This window comes from Lepidochelys kempii, chromosome 3, assembly GCF_965140285.1.
Source record: "Lepidochelys kempii isolate rLepKem1 chromosome 3, rLepKem1.hap1, whole genome shotgun sequence".
In the NCBI taxonomy this organism is placed as follows: domain Eukaryota; kingdom Metazoa; phylum Chordata; order Testudines; family Cheloniidae; genus Lepidochelys; species Lepidochelys kempii.
Window position 1 is genome coordinate 43,241,458 of NC_136382.1, and position 17,993 is coordinate 43,259,450.

At 41.5% G+C, this 17,993-nt stretch overlaps 1 protein-coding gene across 2 annotated transcripts in view; it reads right to left on the reverse strand.

Moving 5' to 3' along the window:
* CSMD1 (CUB and Sushi multiple domains 1) overlaps positions 1–17,993 on the reverse strand; it is a 2,003,711-nt gene that overhangs the window by 161,986 nt on the left and 1,823,732 nt on the right. For both annotated transcript variants that reach the window (XM_073336216.2, XM_073336215.2), the window contains exons 47-48: positions 2,750–2,938; positions 915–1,061 (exon numbers count right to left, since the gene is read on the reverse strand). In XM_073336216.2, the coding sequence (XP_073192317.1) occupies positions 915–1,061; positions 2,750–2,938 (336 nt within the window). The remainder of the gene's footprint in view (positions 1–914; positions 1,062–2,749; positions 2,939–17,993) is intronic.

The window sequence follows — 17,993 nt, forward strand, 5'->3', positions numbered from 1 at the left end:
CCCCCCCCCACCATAAAGCACTACTGCATTCCTCCGGCAAGCCTGGACAACACCCCCCCACCTTTAGGGGCGGTGTGATCATTATAAAATGAGGGGCAAAAACAACACAGGTTCTTTCTTCCTCTTTCTCCTAAGAAGACAAAGGAACTCTGGGAGGGGATCCTGATCAGATAATTTCATCAGCCTTGTTGCTGGGATCATGTGGAAAGGATTTTAGATGGAACTAGGTCTAGTTTGTTACATTTTAGATACTAGAAAACATTTTATCTTTACTTTTCTTGTAACCATTTCTGACTTCTATGCCTTATACTTGTATTCACTTAAAATCTCTCTTTGTATTTATATAAACTTATTTTATTTTTAAACAAAACAAATTCAGTGTTGTGTTTAAACTCAACTGTTTGGGTAACTCCAGTTAAGAATCAAATTGTTGACTACTGACCCCTTAACAAGAGCAATGGATCTCTATTATCTGAAATGTCCAGGTGAGGCTGGACAGTGCAGAACATCCTTTTTGTGGGAAAATTCAGGAATGGGAGTGTCTTGGAGTCACCCTGCAAATGGTAACCATGGCTGGTAGAAGCCAGAGTATGTCCAGAATGGTGCTGGCTGGGTGCAGCTATACACAGACACTTGGTGTGAGCTGCATGCTGGAGGGTTATTTATGAGGGGCCCAGGTTGGGAGCTACAGCAGAAAAGCACTGAGAGGCACCGACGATGGCAGGGCAGGTGCAACCCCTTGCTAGTCTGGACTGCACCCTGGGATGTGACAACTATATCATGCAAGATATACTATTTTCAGAGAAGCAGTCAGTTACAGCCAACTAGATATGAGTATTTTAAGTCTTAAAGTGTTACTGATTACTTTGTATAAACAAAGTATAATTTAATCTAAGCATATAACAGTTACTAACCTGAGTAACGTATCTTGAATCCCCTCTTACTGGTTGCGTGGTCAGTTGACCAGCGAAGATATAGCTGATTATTTCTGCTTGTGAAGTTTAGCTGTCCAGTATGATTTCCACTTAATGAAACCAACAAAGGGTTTTGCCCAGAAGAACCTTTAGAATCAGGGAAAGTGAATGTTATTTTCTTTTTTTAAAAAATGTAGCTCTTCTGTAATGAGATACAGACGAGTGACAAAGACTTTTGAGCTAAGGTTGATGCTTCTAATACTCCAACTAAAGCTTTATTGAAAGAAAATGATCCCAAATCATCCCTGGTATAACTCCACTGACTTCACCCGGAGTTATTCCAGAGATTAATTTAGCCAAAAGTGATTTTACATCACAAAAAGGATATGCTAGAAAATGTGTCTAAGACTGGTAATTGGTTAACTATATTAACTCTTCCTCTAGATTTAGTATCAATACTTGGATTTGATTAAAAATTAATGTATGAGTAAATAAGAAAGAATTCCACCAGGAGAATTAAGCAACCTAAATTGTTTTCTTTAAAAAAAAAAATAGTTACATATTGCTTAAGCCACTGGGGAAGTTCCAGGGAAAGCTGTGGCCGTTATCTAATCTGAAAGATGTGTGCTGAGTAGTGAGGAGACAGGGAGAATCTTAATAGCTCTCCCTCACTAATTACTTCTTTGACCTCTCAGAGCCAGGAAAGCTTATAGAGAGAAAACTGGCAATTTGAAAAGATTGCAAAATTTTGTTTTTATAATAAACCATTGTAGATTGCTAATGAATATTTTTATAATAACTGTAGATATTAAAAGATCAATTGATAAAGGAAAAAAAGACGGTCCAAATTATATTTACAAGACACATCAAACCATTTGATAATGATTAATATCCTTTTGGGTATCCTGGTAACATGATGAGAATATGCCCAAAGTGTACATTAATCAGTTGTGCCATGCAGTCTTCTTGCTTAATAGGGGTAGACATGATAATAATCTTCAAATACATAAAAGTATGTTATGAAGTGTTTTTGGACCAATTGCCCTCATTAGTCAATGACAACAGAATAAGTAGTAATCATCTTAAACTGCAGCAGGAAAAAATTAGTTTAGGAACGAGAGGAATATTTTATGAGAACAGTCAATAGAATAAGGTAATAAAGGGCTGTGAAATCATCTTTACTAGATGTCCTCAAGACTCGTGATACACATTCTGCTACAGTATGAAGAGAATGAACTGAATGTCTGATTAGAGAGCACTTGGACCCTAAATAATTCTATGAATATAAACATATGGTATTTCAATCCAAGAGAATTGCCTCACCAGGAATGACAACATTACAAAAATAACATGCTAAATTCTGTGCTCAGATGCCCACATGTGATTTGTAAGAGTTGCATGTGATTTCACAGCACAGGATTTGGCCCAAGAATAGTAAAATAGCTCTATCTATACTATTATCTAAACTCAGATGGCAATAATCTGTGGTATAATTTATGGGAATCCAATGGCACACTTTTTTCCCCAAAAAACTAGGTTCACAATGAAAATATATAATCATTTATCAAATTTCTGTAAAGAGATTAAACTTTCCACTCAGGTTTCCTATTTTACATGAATCTAATAGGACGGGCCTAACAAAATTAATCAGCTGCTTTTCCAAAAATATTGTAATTGAAAACAACACTGGGTACCAAACTTTAGACTTGGAGCAGAATAGTCATTTGGAGGTTCCAAACACATCATTATCTGATGGCACAAACATTCTGGAAATTCAGTTTCTCTCATATCTATATTCATTGTTTGAAATCAGATGATAGTTAAATAACTCTTACCATCAAATATTTCCAATTCATCAAACTGTTTTTCACTCTGAAAAATTTCTACAAAAATAGAGATGTTATAGCTTGGTTCAACTTTAATAGTCCAGGAACAGGTCTGAGAATTGGGGTAGTTTCCTGGGTAACCTGGACTGAGGATCACTCCAGATGATGCTGTACGGATTTCATTTGCTGGGCATTGTGCTAAAGAAAAGAAAAGAAAAGAAAAGAAAAGAAATCAATACAACTTTTGCCTTCTTACAAACTTTACTATTTTTCAAACATTTAAATGAAGACTTCAGCATCAATTTTCAATTTTTGCTGTCTTTAAATCATATTGTACTTATTCACTAAATGTGGTGATACTTAACTCAGTGCAGTCAATGGTAAAACTCCCATTAACAGATAGAGGAACTAGACTGGATCCTAACTCAGCAATCTGAATTATAAAACAAGCTAATAATAAGAATATACCAAATAAAGATCTCAAGACACTCCTCACTCCAAGGAGTTTACAATCAAGTAGACCATATGCACTGTTCCCTCTAAGCTGTGCGCGTGTGCACGCACCCACAGATCCTAAACCCCGTGCACACGATGAAACACCGCGCTCACAAAAATTTGCACAGAAGCACAACAATTTGCACAGAAGAAATTCTTTGTGCACACACCCTGTCAAACATTAGAGGGAACATTGACCATATGTACCCAAGTGTTAATGTGACCATCCACATGGGTGATGTTCACCACCCACATGTATGTTCATGTGTTCTACTTAAACTCTTATATTTGAAAATTTGGTTTGTCCCTTCCAACTGAGTTTGGAAGAATCAAGTAGTCCTTTCTTTTTTTGGAATGCAAGATACAAGTCAGGTCAAATGGTTGCTACCCTAACACGCCCATTAGTCAAAAGATATAAACTGGTAAGTCTAGCAATTTGTTGGCATGCAATGTTATTAAAGGAAATTAAGTGTAAGTTCCTCAGATAATATATTTACCTTAAAAGCAGCAAAGAGTCCTGTGGCACCTTATAGACAGACATATTGAAGCATAAGCTTTCGTGGGTGAATACCACTTCATCCAGACTAACATGGCTACCCCTCAGATACTTATATTTACTTTGAATTCAAGAGTAGTTTTATTCAGCCAAGTGTATGTAATTCCCCCATCCCACACCAGTTCTCTTAACTTTTAATTTTAAAGCATCACCCATGAGATTCACATTGTACATATTGACATTTATCATCTCTTATAGATGACAAAGAATTAGACTGATCTTAAATGTCTTTAAGGGCTTGTCTATACAAGGAAGTTAGTGCACACTGAGCAAAATTGTGAATTTTAATCCCACTAACTGCTCCATCCTAACTCTCCATGTAGACGCTCTTGCTCCACACTAAGGGTGCCATCAGGTGGTTTAGCTTAGTACACTTCTAAAATGCATTAAGCTAATGCACACAAGTTAGTCTCTAAGCCCTGGTCTACACTAGGAGTTGAGGTCGAATTTAACAGCGTTAAATCAATTTAACCCTGCACCCATCCACACAACAAAGCCCTTTTTTTCGAGTTAAAGGGCTCTTAAAATCGATTTCCTTACTCCACCCCCAACAAGGGGATTAGCGCTGAAATCGGCCTTGCTGGGTCGAATTTGGGGTATTGTGGACGCAATTAGATGGTATTGGTCTCCGGGAGCTATCCCAGAGTGCTCCATTATGACTGCTCTGGACAGGACTCTCAACTCAGATGCACTGGCCAGGTAGACAGGAAAAGGCCCGTGAACTTTTGAATTTCAATTTCCTGTTTGGCCACCGTGGCAAGCTGCAGGTGACCATGCAGAGTTCATCAGCAGAGGTGACCATGATGGAGTCCCAGAATCGCAAAAGAGCTCCAGCAGGGACCGAACGGGAGGTACAGGATCTGATCGCTGTATGGGGAGAGGAATCCGTGCTATCAGAACTCCGTTCCAGTTTTCGAAATGCCAAAACATTTGTCAAAATCTCCCAGGGCATGAAGGACAGAGGCCATAACAGGGACCCGAAGCAGTGCCGCGTGAAACTTAAGGAGCTGAGGCAAGCCTACCAGAAAACCAGAGAGGTGAACGGCCGCTCCGGGTCCGAGCCCCAAACATGCCACTTCTATGATGAGCTGCATGCCATTTTAGGGGGTTCAGCCACCACTACCCCAGCCGTGTTGTTTGACTCCTTCAATGGAGATGGAGGCAACACGGAAGCAGGTTTTGGGGACGAGGAAGATGATGATGATGATGAGGTTGTAGATAGCTCACAGCAAGCAAGCGGAGAAACTGGTTTTCCCAACAGCCAGGAATTGTTTCTCACCCTGGACCTGGAGCCAGTACCCCCCGAACCCACCCAAGGCTGCCTCCCGGACCCACCAGGCAGAGAAGGGACCTCTGGTGAGTGTACCTTTTAAAATATTATACATGGTTTAAAAGCAAGCATGTTTAATGATTAATTTGCCCGGGTATTCGTGGCTCTCCTGGATGTTCTCCCAAAGCCTTTGCAAAAGGTTTCTGGGGAGGACAGCCTTATTCCATCCTCCATGGTAGGACACTTTACCACACCAGGCCAGTAGCATGTACTCGGGAATCATAGAACAAAGCACTGCAGTGTATGTTTGCTGGCGTTCAAATAACATCCGTTCTTTATCTCTCTGTGTTATCCTCAGGAGAGTGATATCATTCATGGTCACCTGGTTGAAATAGGATGTTTTTCTTAAGGGGACACTCAGAGGTACCCGTTCCTGCTGGGCTGTTTGCCTGTGGCTGAACAGAAATGTTCTCCGCTGTTAGCCACGGGGGGGAGGGGAGGAGCTAGCCACGCGCTGGGGGGAGGCAAAATGTGACCTTGTAATGAAAGCACATGTGCTATGTATGTAATGTTAACAGCAAGGTTTACTGTGCAAGAGTGTACCCATTGTTCTATAAAATGTGTCTTTTTAAATACCACTGTCCCTTTTTTTTTCTCCACCAGCTGCATGTGTTTCAAGGATCACAGGATCTTCTCCTTCCCAGAGGCTAGCGAAAATTAGAAGGTGAAAAAAATGCACTCGTGATGAAATGTTCTCTGAGCTCATGCTGTCCTCCCACAGTGACAGAGCACAGACAAATGCATTGAGGCAGACAATGTCAGAGTACAGGAAAGCACAAAATGACCAGGAGGAAAGGTGGCGGGCTGAAGAGAGTAAGTGGCGGGCTGAATCGAGGCCTGAAGCTGAAAGGTGGCAGCAGCATGATGAGAGGAGGCAGGATTCAATGCTGAGGCTGCTGGAGGATCAAACCAATATGCTCCAGCGTATGGTTGAGCTGCAGGAAAGGCAGCAGGAGCACAGACCGCCGCTACAGCCTCTGTGTAACCAACCGCCCTCCTCCCCAAGTTCCATAGCCTCCTCATCCAGATGCCCAAGAACGCGGTGTGGGGGCCTCTGGCCACCCGGCCACTCTGCCACAGAGGATTGCCCAAGCAACAGAAGGCTGGCATTCAATAAGTTTTAAAGTTTTAAACTTTTAAAGTGCTGTGTGGCCTTGTCCTTCCCTCCTCCACCACCCCTCCTGGTGCTTCTCTCCTCCACCACCCCTCCTGGGCTACCTTGGTAGTTATCTCCCTATTTGTGTGATGAATGAATAAAGAATGCATGAATGTGAAGCAACAATGACTTTATTGCCTCTGCAAGTGGTGATCGAAGGGAGGTGGGGAGGGTCGTTACCTCACAGGGAAGTAGAGTGAACCAAGGGGCGGGGGGTTTCATCAAGGAGAAACAAACGGAACTTTCACACCATAGCCTGTCCAGTCATGAAACTGGTTTTCAAAGCTTCTCTGATGCACACTGCGCCCTCCTGTGCTCTTCTAACCGCCCTGGTGTCTGGCTGTATGTAACCAGCGGCCAGGCGAATTGCCTCAACCTCCCACCCTGCCATAAACGTCTCCCCCTTACTCTCACAGATATTGTGGAGCGCACAGCAAGCAGTAATAACAGTGGGAATATTGGTTTCGCTGAGGTCTAACCGAGTCAGTAAACTGCACCAGTGCGCTTTTAAACGTCCAAATGCACATTCTACCACCATTCTGCACTTGCTCAGTCTATAGTTGAACAGCTCCTGACTACTGCCCAGGCTGCCTGTGTATGGCTTCATGAGCCATGGCATTAAGGGGTAGGTTGGGTCCCCAAGGATAACTATAGGCATTTCAACATCCCCAAAGGTTATTTTCTGGTCTAGGAATAAAGTCCCTTCCTGCAGCTTTTGAAACAGACGAGAGTTCCTGAAGATGCGAGTGTCATGTACCTTTCCCGGCCATCCCACGTTGATGTTGGTGAAACGTCCCTTGTGATCCACCAGTGCTTGCAGCACTATTGAAAAATACCCCTTGCGGTTTATGTACTCGGCGGCTTGGTGCTCCGGTGCCAAGATAGGGATATGGGTTCCGTCTATGGCCCCACCACAGTTAGGGAATCCCATTGCAGCAAAGCCATCCACTATGACCTGCACATTTCCCAGGATCACTACCCTTGATATCAGCAGATCTTTGATTGCGTGGGCTACTTGCATCACAGCAGCCCCCACAGTAGATTTGCCCACTCCAAATTGATTCCCGACTGACCGGTAGCTGTCTGGCGTTGCAAGCTTCCACAGGGCTATTGCCACTCGCTTCTCAACTGTGAGGGCTGTTCTCATCTTGGTATTCTTGCGCCTCAGGGCAGGGGAAAGCAAGTCACAAAGTTCCATGAAAGTGCCCTTTCACATGTGAAAGTTTCGCAGCCACTGGGAATCGTCCCAGACCTGCAACACTATGCGGTCCCACCAGTCTGTGTTTGTTTGCCGAGCCCAGAATTGGCGTTCCACTGCATGAACCTGCCCCATTAGCACAATGATGCCCACATTGCCAGGGCCCGTGCTTTGAGAAAAGTCTGTGTCCATGTCCTCATCACTCACGTCACTGCGCTGACGTCGCCTACTCACCCGGTTTCACTTTGCCAGGTTCTGGTGCTGCATATACTGCTGGATAATGTGTGTGGTGTTTAATGTGCTCCTAATTGCCAAAGTGATCTGAGCGTGATCCATGCTTGCCGTGGTATGGCGTCTGCACAGAAAAAAAGGCGCGGAACCATTGTCTGCCATTGCCCTGACGGAGGGAGGGGTGACTGATGACATGGATTATAGGGTTGGCTTACAGGGAATTAAAATCAACAAAGGGGGTGGCTTTGCGAGAAACTGAATGGCCCCCTCAAGGATAGAACTCAAAACTGGGTTTAGCAGGCCATTGATTTCACAGAGGGAGGAGAAAATGAATACAAAACAAATCTGTCTACTTCTTGTTTTGAGCCACTTCATCTATCTTTATACATCTTGCTGGCAGCAGACTGTGAGGTATAACGGCTACCCATAGTCAACACCTGGGTGCTCAGCAGAAGACAGTGCAGTATGACTACTGCCCATCATCTTCTGCTAGCTGCAGATTAAAAGACAGTGCGGGACTGAATCGCCACGAGACAAAACAAGGGAAATGACCTGGCTGAGTCACTCCCATGTTTGCCCAGGCGCTCGGTTAAAAAAGCATTCAGGACTACGTCGATGACTGCTACGGGTCATACTGCACTGTCTGCTGCCAAAAGGCAACAAACTACTGCTGCGTAGCAATGCAGTACCATGTCTGCCAGCACCCAGGAGACATACGGTGACGGTTAGCTGAGCAGGCTCCATGCTTGCCATGGTATGGCATCTGCACAGGTAACTCAAGAAAAAGGGCGCAAAACGATTGTCTGCCCTTGCTTTCAAGGAGGGAGGGAGGGAACGGGGGCCTGACGATATGTACCCAGAACCACCCACAACAATGTTTTAGCCCCATCAGGCATTGGGATTTCTACCCAGAATTCAAATGGGTGGCGGAGACTGCGGGAACTGTGGGATAGCCACCCACTGTGCAACGCTCCGGAAGTCAACGGTTGCCTCAGTACTGTGGACACACTCTGCCGACTACATGCACTTAGAGCATTTGTGTGGGGACACACACAATCAACTGTATAAAAACGCTTTCTACAAAACCGACTTCTATAAATTTGACCTAATTTCATAGTGTAGACATACCCTAAGGTGCCACAAGTACTCCTTTTCTTTTTGCAGACACTTTTAGTGTGCAGTGTATCCACACAAGGAGTTGCATTGGAGTAGTTACTGCACACTAGCAACTCTCCACCAGCTACTGCAGGCTTTTTCCCTGTTTAGCCAAGCCCATAGTTTGTTATGATCTAAATGTTGTCTCTGATTCAACTAGTCTCCTGTTGGTCAGCTTTCCTTTAATCTTTTGTCTCTCTGTCAGGAGGGACCGCTTTACATTTGCTGGCATATGTGTTCTGATTTTTTTCCCAATATTTCATAATACATTATATGCATTTTAACAATTGTGTGTGTTAGATTTACAAACATGTCTCCTGAAGGATTACCAAACATACCAGGGAACTGTCTGGCACAGTCCCTGAATGCTGACATAAATTAAAAGATATGGAAAAAGTGAATAATAAAACAAAGAGAAAAAAAAACAAATGAAAGGTGGAAACAAACAACACAGAAAAAATCCAATAACATAAACAGAGGGCTATCAAAAGTAAACAACCAAAAAACAAGACAGGAATGGGGTTTTCAGAGATGTGGACATGCAAGTATGTGCTTTAAAATCTATAGAGTAGAGAGACATCTGGTAAAAAGGGACAGGTTGAGTGACACGGAGGTTTCTATCAACTATGAACACATTGGTTAAAAATCACAAAACAAGTAAGGGCCAGAACCATTCAAAGTTCTTGCGTGCAAGAAAGTACCAGGAGGGAATCCCAGCATGTGGTCCTGTGGATGACAAGATGCCTTCTTAAGAAACAGGTCCTGGAGTGCCACCACCTTTCAGTAGCTCGTCTCCCTTTTATCAAAGGGAGATAGGTTTCCCTACTAAACAAAATAATTAGTGCTTAAGAGTGTTAATGACTGTAAGCAAACTAAAAACTGCCATGGTAGACATATATATTGTAATTAAATACTATGCATTAATACCAGGCTATTATCTGGAGCCACCTGCTCAGAAGAGATATAAAAAAAGGTACATGCAGTAAGTGTTATGGAAAAAAAAAGTCTTCTTCAGATGTTATCTTCCACCTACTCAAGTATGTATCCTTGGGGGAACATTAGAAAACAAGGATTTAGAGATCAAAGAATTCCCTTCAACAATTTTAAAAAAATTACACAATTAATACTGATAACAGATCAGTGAAGAAGCATTGTAGGGCTTTCTTTCCTCTTCATTTTTTTTTTTAATTTCTATCCAGGACATACACATCTCAAAATCTGTGAAATAAGGGCAGAGCTGGTAAAAGAAAGTGGCTCCAGATAATAGACTGAGGAGTTTTTTAATGCATAGGGTCAATAGATATTGGAAATGGAAATGAAAGCTAGATAGATATTCACAAGGAATTTTATAATGGGAAGTTCTTCAAGCATTTGTCCACATACAGTAGATCCCAGTGTAGATGCATGTGCTGCATCTGCATGATCTGGGAATCTTTCAGTCAACAATGTCAGTGAGGGCTGTGCACATACCCCCGTACACCTTTGTGCCCTACACAGAGAGTATAAACAGTGGAGCAGCCCTAATCACTTCTCAGTTCCTTCCCACCACTTGTGGCAGCAAGTCAGAGTCTCAGTGTCCTCCTGCTTCTTGCACTTGTACAGTTAGGCTTGTTGTTAGTTTAATAGTCGTAGTGCAGTGTGTTTGATAAGTTTTAGTTAAGACCATTCACTGAAAATCCAACATATTTTTTTCTTTAGCTTTGCCTTTGTACCAACGAGTAGGTTCAATGGTGGAGAGCAGGTCACCAGGCTTTAAAATGTGCCATGTCTGTTAGAATGCTATGCCTGCTAATGATGCATATACAAAGAGCTCATTTAATCTGTGAGAGTCACACATCCCGAGTAAAGGTGCTATTTGTAACTCTTTTTCTAAGTGTAAACAGGGGGCTTGTGAGGTTAGTCTCAAATTATTTTGAATGGAGATCATTACACACAGTCTCACTCTGAGATAACCCTTCAAGAGCTGAGTCCTCATGCTGTGAAGCTGATTTCATCAGGTGCCCCATCAAGAAGGGATATCATTCCAGGTGATAAGTCTGTTACTATGAAAACTTCTGCTGCTGTCAAACACTCTGAGTCTGCTCACCAGCCCTCCTCAGGTTATTCAGTAGCTTTTACTGCCAACTGCACAAAATATGAAAGGTCTCTTTGTGAGGTTTGACACCCAGTGTCACTCATGGTACTGGCCAAGAAGGCAAGGTTCATCATGGTGACTTATCTAAACTTGTTCTTACAAAACCACATTGGTACGTTGTGTTTTCTAAGGGTGGGGGATTGTGTTCTTTACTTTTGGTACTGCATTCTACTTCCTCGGTGACTGACATTGTGTCCTTAGTACCACTCTCATCATTGTATGCCTCTGAGTTACTGGTATGTATTGTGACAAGACTTCTTAAGAGACTGCACTTCTAGTACCAATGATCCCAGTACCATTGTCATCATTAGTACTGCTTCCTTTGTCTGCTAAAGCTGCATTCACATCATTGGACCTTATGATCACTCCTGAACCAGAATCTCCACTGCTGGATGTGTCTCCTTTATCCACTGTATCTGGAGCATAAAGTACTGATGATTAAGTCTCTTTCCACTCAGTCTCATTGGTGTTAGTATCTCCCTCTCAGGCTTAATATCAGAGCCTCTTTGGTTTCTACTCCACAGGGATCTGCTCCTCCATTAGAGGAATTTGACTCATCAGCATCCTCTTCTCTGCATCACAACAGAAGTCCCACTCCTAGCAGATCTTCCCTCTCATCCACTAATTCACAGGAGTGCCTATGAAAGGAGTCTTCCTTACCACAAGCCTCATGTTCCACAGACATCACACACCATGGTTCCCACCTTTGTGGCACTATAGTCCTTTCCCTTATGGAATGCAGACCTGGCCTTATTGGTCTCCTTTGAACCCATAGCTTCTCCCACCTGCTCCTTATTCTGCTACATCAAGGTCAAGAGTAAGATCACCTCCTCCTAAGAATCCTGCTAGAGGACTTCAATCTTTCCATTGGGAATTACTACAATCTGGAGAATAAGACCTCTTAGCAGAGAAGAAGAAAGACCTTGTGGAGGAGTAGGAGGAACACCCAGTCCTTTGGACATACCATTGGCATCACCCAACAAGGCTATGGCTCTTTACAATACATCCACTAAAGTTCAGTTCTGGGCCTTCCAAGACCTCCTTAAAAGAATGGTGGACACCTTGGAATTCCCCAAGAAGTTGTACAAGAGACTTCTATATCAACCATATCTAAGAGACTAGATGGCATATACCAAGTACCCACCATAGGGAGGTTGGGTTGAGTACTTTTTCACAAACCCAGTATCTGGATCTTTGGTGGTAACAGAAGCTCATGAGAAATCTCAATTACCTGAGCCTCCTAGGTCTACACCCATGGATAAAGAGCCCAAGAAGACGGCTCTCCTGAGGAGGAAAGCTTACTCTTCTAATAGTTTGTAGAGTTATATAGCCAATTACCAACTATTAATGAATATGAATGATTTTATGCAATGGCACAAAGTTCTGCAACTATCTCAGATATTTCCTCAGGAGATCGGAGATGAACTGAGAACAGTGACTTCATAAGGCCCATTGGTGGCAAAGACAGCTTCATAGGCCTCATTGGGTGCCTTTGACACTGCAGCCAGATCTATGGCCACTGTGGTCACTATGAGAAGAACATTCTGGTTGCAGTCATTAGAAATTTCTAAACAATTGAAGACCTGCCTTTTGAGGGCCATGATCTGTTTAACTCTAAAACAATTGAGGCACTGCACTCTCTGAAGAATTCTAAGGCAATGTTCTGGTCTCTGAGCCTACACAGGCCACCTCAGAATATGAAGCAAACCCATGGTCTGAGATTGGGGAGGGTATGAACATAAGAACGGCCATATTGGGTCAAACCAAAGGTCCATATAGCCCAGTATCCTGTCTTCCAACTGTGAACAATGCCAAATGCTTCAGAGGGAATGAACAGAACAGGTAATCATCAAGTGATCCTTCCCCATGTCACCCATTCCCAATGTCTGACAAACAGAGGCTAGAGACACTTCAGAGCATGGTTTTAAATTTAAATACTTCCTCTTCCCCTCCACGGAGCAGCCAAGGCTGGATCAGACCTACCTCCAGGGATCTCCCCCTGCTGGAGAAAGCTCTGAACCCCCCCAACTTCCACTTCTTGCCCCATCACTCCTCAGCAGTGAGGGTGGGGTCACTGTACAGGGAGCTTCTCCCCATTTGCTCAACCCCCATGCATTTGGACCCATCGTCCCAATCTTTGACCCCCCTCCCAAATATAGAAGTCAAACTATGCCTATAAGCAAACCACACCCCATTCATTCTGTAAACAATGGTCTCCACCTTCCTTATATCAATACCAACAGAAAGCTCCTAATTTTTCTAGGGAAAGGGGTGGGGGTTCTATTTCATCTATTGTAACAGCAACTTCTCTCCAGGCTATAGGTTACACATTTTAGGCCATGGTCAAGATCATGGACCAGTCATAGAGGATCTTTACCTCCTCTCTCCTCCCTTTAGCATTCACGTCATTCCATTAATTCCCAGAATTGGGTCAAAGATTCACCAAAACAAGGTCAATGTGATAATAATAGCTCCAGCCTGGACACACCCTTTCTGGTACTCTAAGCTGTGACACCTATCAATCAGCCCATCTCTTTGAACATACTGGAAATAATTTCCCAAAGCCAATGTCTGATGCTTAATCTGAACTCAGAGTCTCTACACATGGAAGCTGGTTGGCTGAGGCCTCTGAACAAATCCTGCTTGGCAGCTATACAACAGATTTATATTCGAAGCAGAAAGACCTCTACCAGAAGGCTAAATCAAGCAAAAGGAAAACACTTCTCTCTGCAGCCTATTCAGAATCATGTTCAACCCCTTGGCTCTTCTGTATCAATTATTTTGAACTATTTATTGATTTTAAAATGTGGTGGACTTTCTGTTAACTCAGTATGAATCTACCTGGTTGCTATATCAGAATATAATCTGCCTCTGAACAATCACTTAATTTTATTTCTGACCTTACAGTTTCTAGATTTATAAAAGGTCTGACTCAAATGTTTCCACAAGTTAAGCATCTGATGCTTAAATCACACTCAAAAATTGTTATAAAAACTTGTCTTGGACTCTCATATAAATTAGTTAATACATCTACCAGGTTTTGCCCCCTTAATCTCTGCAGAAGGATCATGAAGTTAAACTCCACAAACTAGAACTTCTTAGAGCTATGTCCTTTAATCTTTCTAGAATTCAGCATTTTCGTAAATCACCTATACTTTTTCTGTTTCCTCTCAAAGACTTTCTAAATGCATTACAGACTGCACTAAGATTGTCTACTTTTTTTAATAAATTACCCGTTCCTTTTCAATTTAGGGCACATTTTATTAGGGCTCAGTTAACACCTTACAAAAGCTGTAGGGCAGTTACACAAAGTTGCTTTATATGTTTACCATTCACTACTCCATTGTCACAGCTTTTAGATCAGGTGCCTCCAATCACCTACCTCCTGGAGGGGTAAATGTTGGTCGCCAATGCTTCAAGATGTCTTCAGACACATGGATTACATGATCCACCAACCTACCTCACTGATATAGAGTCCTTCTCTGGATTTCTATATTAGTGAAGGAAATGAGTGGCTGTTGGGGCTGCTCTGATTTTTATGCCCTCACTGTAGGGGGCACAAGAATGTACAGCTCAAATGGAAATGGCTAAATACAGAATTATGGGCTCAGGAGCATGAAACACACATACCTCTGATGGAATCCATATGGTCAAAGGCATCTCCAATAAATTTCAGTTATTGTAAGGTGAATAACCTATGTTTTCTTCTAATTACAGTCTCCAAAATTATTCTAAGGCATGTTTTTATAAAGAAAGTTGTGCACATGTGTGTACAAAATATGTATCTCTAATTGCACACCTAATTTTTAATATTTTACCTATTATTGCAGTAAATAAGCATGAAGATTACTTTGGATGGGTAATAGGTCATTTACATATACCATTCCTGTGATCGTGCTTGAAATCATAATAATGAGTCATGCAAATTAGATGCACAATTTAATGTTCATTTTTGTATATATATTCTGAAAATGTAGATAATATATAAGTTTGATGTTACTTACTATATTTAATACTACCTTAGGGGCCAGCCTGTGCCCTGTTGCTCCATGGGTGTTCAATGTGTGAAAGGGAAGATGAAGCCCCCTCCCTATGTGTTCCTGCGCAGTAAAAAGGGCTATAACTGAGCACAGGGATTACTCCCTCAGTGCACTCATTCCTGGGATATAAAACACTCCAAAGATGGCAGTGTGGGATGAGTAGAAGGTGAAGCCAGTAACGACCTCCCCAAGTAATAACCAGCTCTGCATCATCCTTGCCCTAGGGGCATATTGTATTGTAAGCTCTTTTGGGATTGTGTCTTTATTTGTTCTATAAAATGTCATGCAAATCCATGACACGATATTATTAAAAAATAACTATTACTATTTTATAATAGTAATAAACAATGTGATGCTGGTAATACTAATGTAAACAGATGTATGAATCACAGCACATGGATCTGCTTTTGTTGGACAATATTGGCTTCATCTTTATTATAACATTTGAAGATACTCTAGTATGTTCTTCAGCCAGATACAATCACACTAACTACCGCCAAGAAGGATGTTGGAATAAATGATCTGTTAGAAGTACATTACCTGTTAACTACCTATCAGTCAAGGTATTTATATTGTACTCATCACCAGTGTATTTGAGTCCTTTACAGATTCTAAAAAGGATAAACACAAGGATCTCTACTCTCTCTTCATCTCCTAAATCGAGCTTATTTTTTCTACATTATTTTTTTAAAAAGCTAGGGAGAAAGAGGCAAAATTTAGCAACTAAGAATCTCTGAACTATAAAGAACCAGTATACAATATTAAGTCTCATAGAAAATATTTCATGATTAGCTATTTATATTTATAGTCTGTTCATTTTAACAGAGCATTTTGCATAACTGTTTAGCTGAAGAAAAAGTAGTAACTCTTGGATGTGGTGGAATGTATGGTGTGCACAGTTTTCTTAAGATATGCTTTCAGTGTGTCTTTGTAGTGTTTCCTCTGACCACCATGGAATCTCTGACCATAGATGAGCTGAGAGTAGAGGACTTGTTTTGGAAGGTGAGAGCCTGGCATCAGCCCAGCAAAGTTGGTGCATGAGGATCATCGCTTCAATGCGAGTGACATTGGCTTCAGTGAGGATGCTGGCATTAGTGCCGTGATCTTGCCAATTGACACAAAGGATCTTCTGGAGGCATCATTGGTGGTACCTCTCCAGACTCTTAAGGGGGCTGTCGATAGGTTTCACATCCATAAAGGAGTGTAGGAACAACAGTTGTCTTATTTATTTAAATAAGTTATGACGACATGGTCAGAAATTTACCAGTAGCAGCTGGCCAACAAAATACTACATTTAAGAGACTGATAGCAGATTTACTCATAGAAATATTAATTTTACAAGTGCAATTATGTTTTTTTCTCAGCCCTGGACTCCCACCTGTCCATAATGAACAATTAGTGAAGGCTAAGGGTCAGGTAAGGATATTTGTGTAGCCAAATGTGTTTATTTTTGTCATCTTTGAACAAAAATGTCTATATCTTATTTTTCCCATGTCTCCTTTATTTATCAACCAATTTTGATAAAATTTGAAATTGAGTAAGTTTTTTCTTTTTTAGAGGCCCCTCATATTGTGAGGCCCTAAGCTGTAGCTTAATTAGCTTATGCCTTAATCCTACTCTGCCTGTATCCGCAGCAAAATGTAAACAATTAAAAAAAATCACTTCATTCAAGTTTCTTTCTTTCTTTAGTTTCACAAGCTCAGGCACTGTGATTTAGACATCTTTAGCATATGTCTGAACAGAATCTTCTGAAAACAATACTTTCTGGGAAGAATTCAGCTCATCACTAAAATATTTCTTTTCTCATGTCTGAGATCCTCATATGACAAGTAACTCTGCATAGATAGATAGCTGCACCCACATGAAGCCCCACTGAAACCAATGGGGTCTGCCCTTGTCAAGTCCTCCCATCAGGAGGACCTTAGAGAGTATTTACCTTTTGTCCTGCTAAATTGGAGCGAATAAGACTCACCTGTTCTGTCTAACAGTCAGCAAAAGTCAACGAAATATCCTTGCACCTTGAATCAGGGTCCTACAACCTGACATCCTATCATACTTACACTTTCCTGTCTTTTGATGTGTCAACACCACATGCCAAGTGACTCAGGCAGATCCAATATTTTCCGGATTTAATGCTGTATTTCTTCTCCTTAACTGATAGGAGGTGTTGGCTGTGTCTATGCAGTTCACTTCAGTGTGTTGACACAAAACTTACTAAAAATATCAAGATACTGAGAAATATTTTTACATGTTGTCTTCTCTTTACTTTCCTCTCCTCCTCTTTGATGCCACATTTTGTATGCCTCTCCTCTCCTCCACTTATTTTCTGTTTCTCTCTCACCCTTCTCTAGCGACTGAATTTGTTGTTTGATTGTCAAACACTCTTGTGCACTGTTTGCAGGTCTGCTATAAATTAAAAAGTTGAATTCAACTGATCCCCAAATACACAAAACCTAGTCCCTCACATTCAATGAGCTAATAAACAATTTTAGAATGTAAAATATATATATATCATTAGATCTGGAGTGATGTAGTGTACACTGAAGTGGTACATCAAAACCAAAAGCAGAGATAATGAGGGGATTGGGGAAAGGGAAGTGAACCATTTACTACAAGAACCATCAAGAAGGGCAGCTTTGATAATCAGGCAGTTATAAATGGGATGCTTTTTGTCTGAGGGGAATTTATCTCACAAACTCTGTTTTCACTCACAGGAGACCGATGTAATGATAGTACTTGTACAGCTAAGATGAAAAGAGTGGTTTGGGTTCTTTTTATGAACTAACAAGAGTCACAGGAACATTCCCTTTGAGGAGAATACCATTCACATATATCTGTTTTTTTAGAAATGTTAATTGACTTCTTAGTTCTCAAAAAAAAAAAAAAAAAAAAAAAGGATGTATATATTGAAATGAAATAACATAATCATGGATGGAAACTAGATGCTAACAACACCAG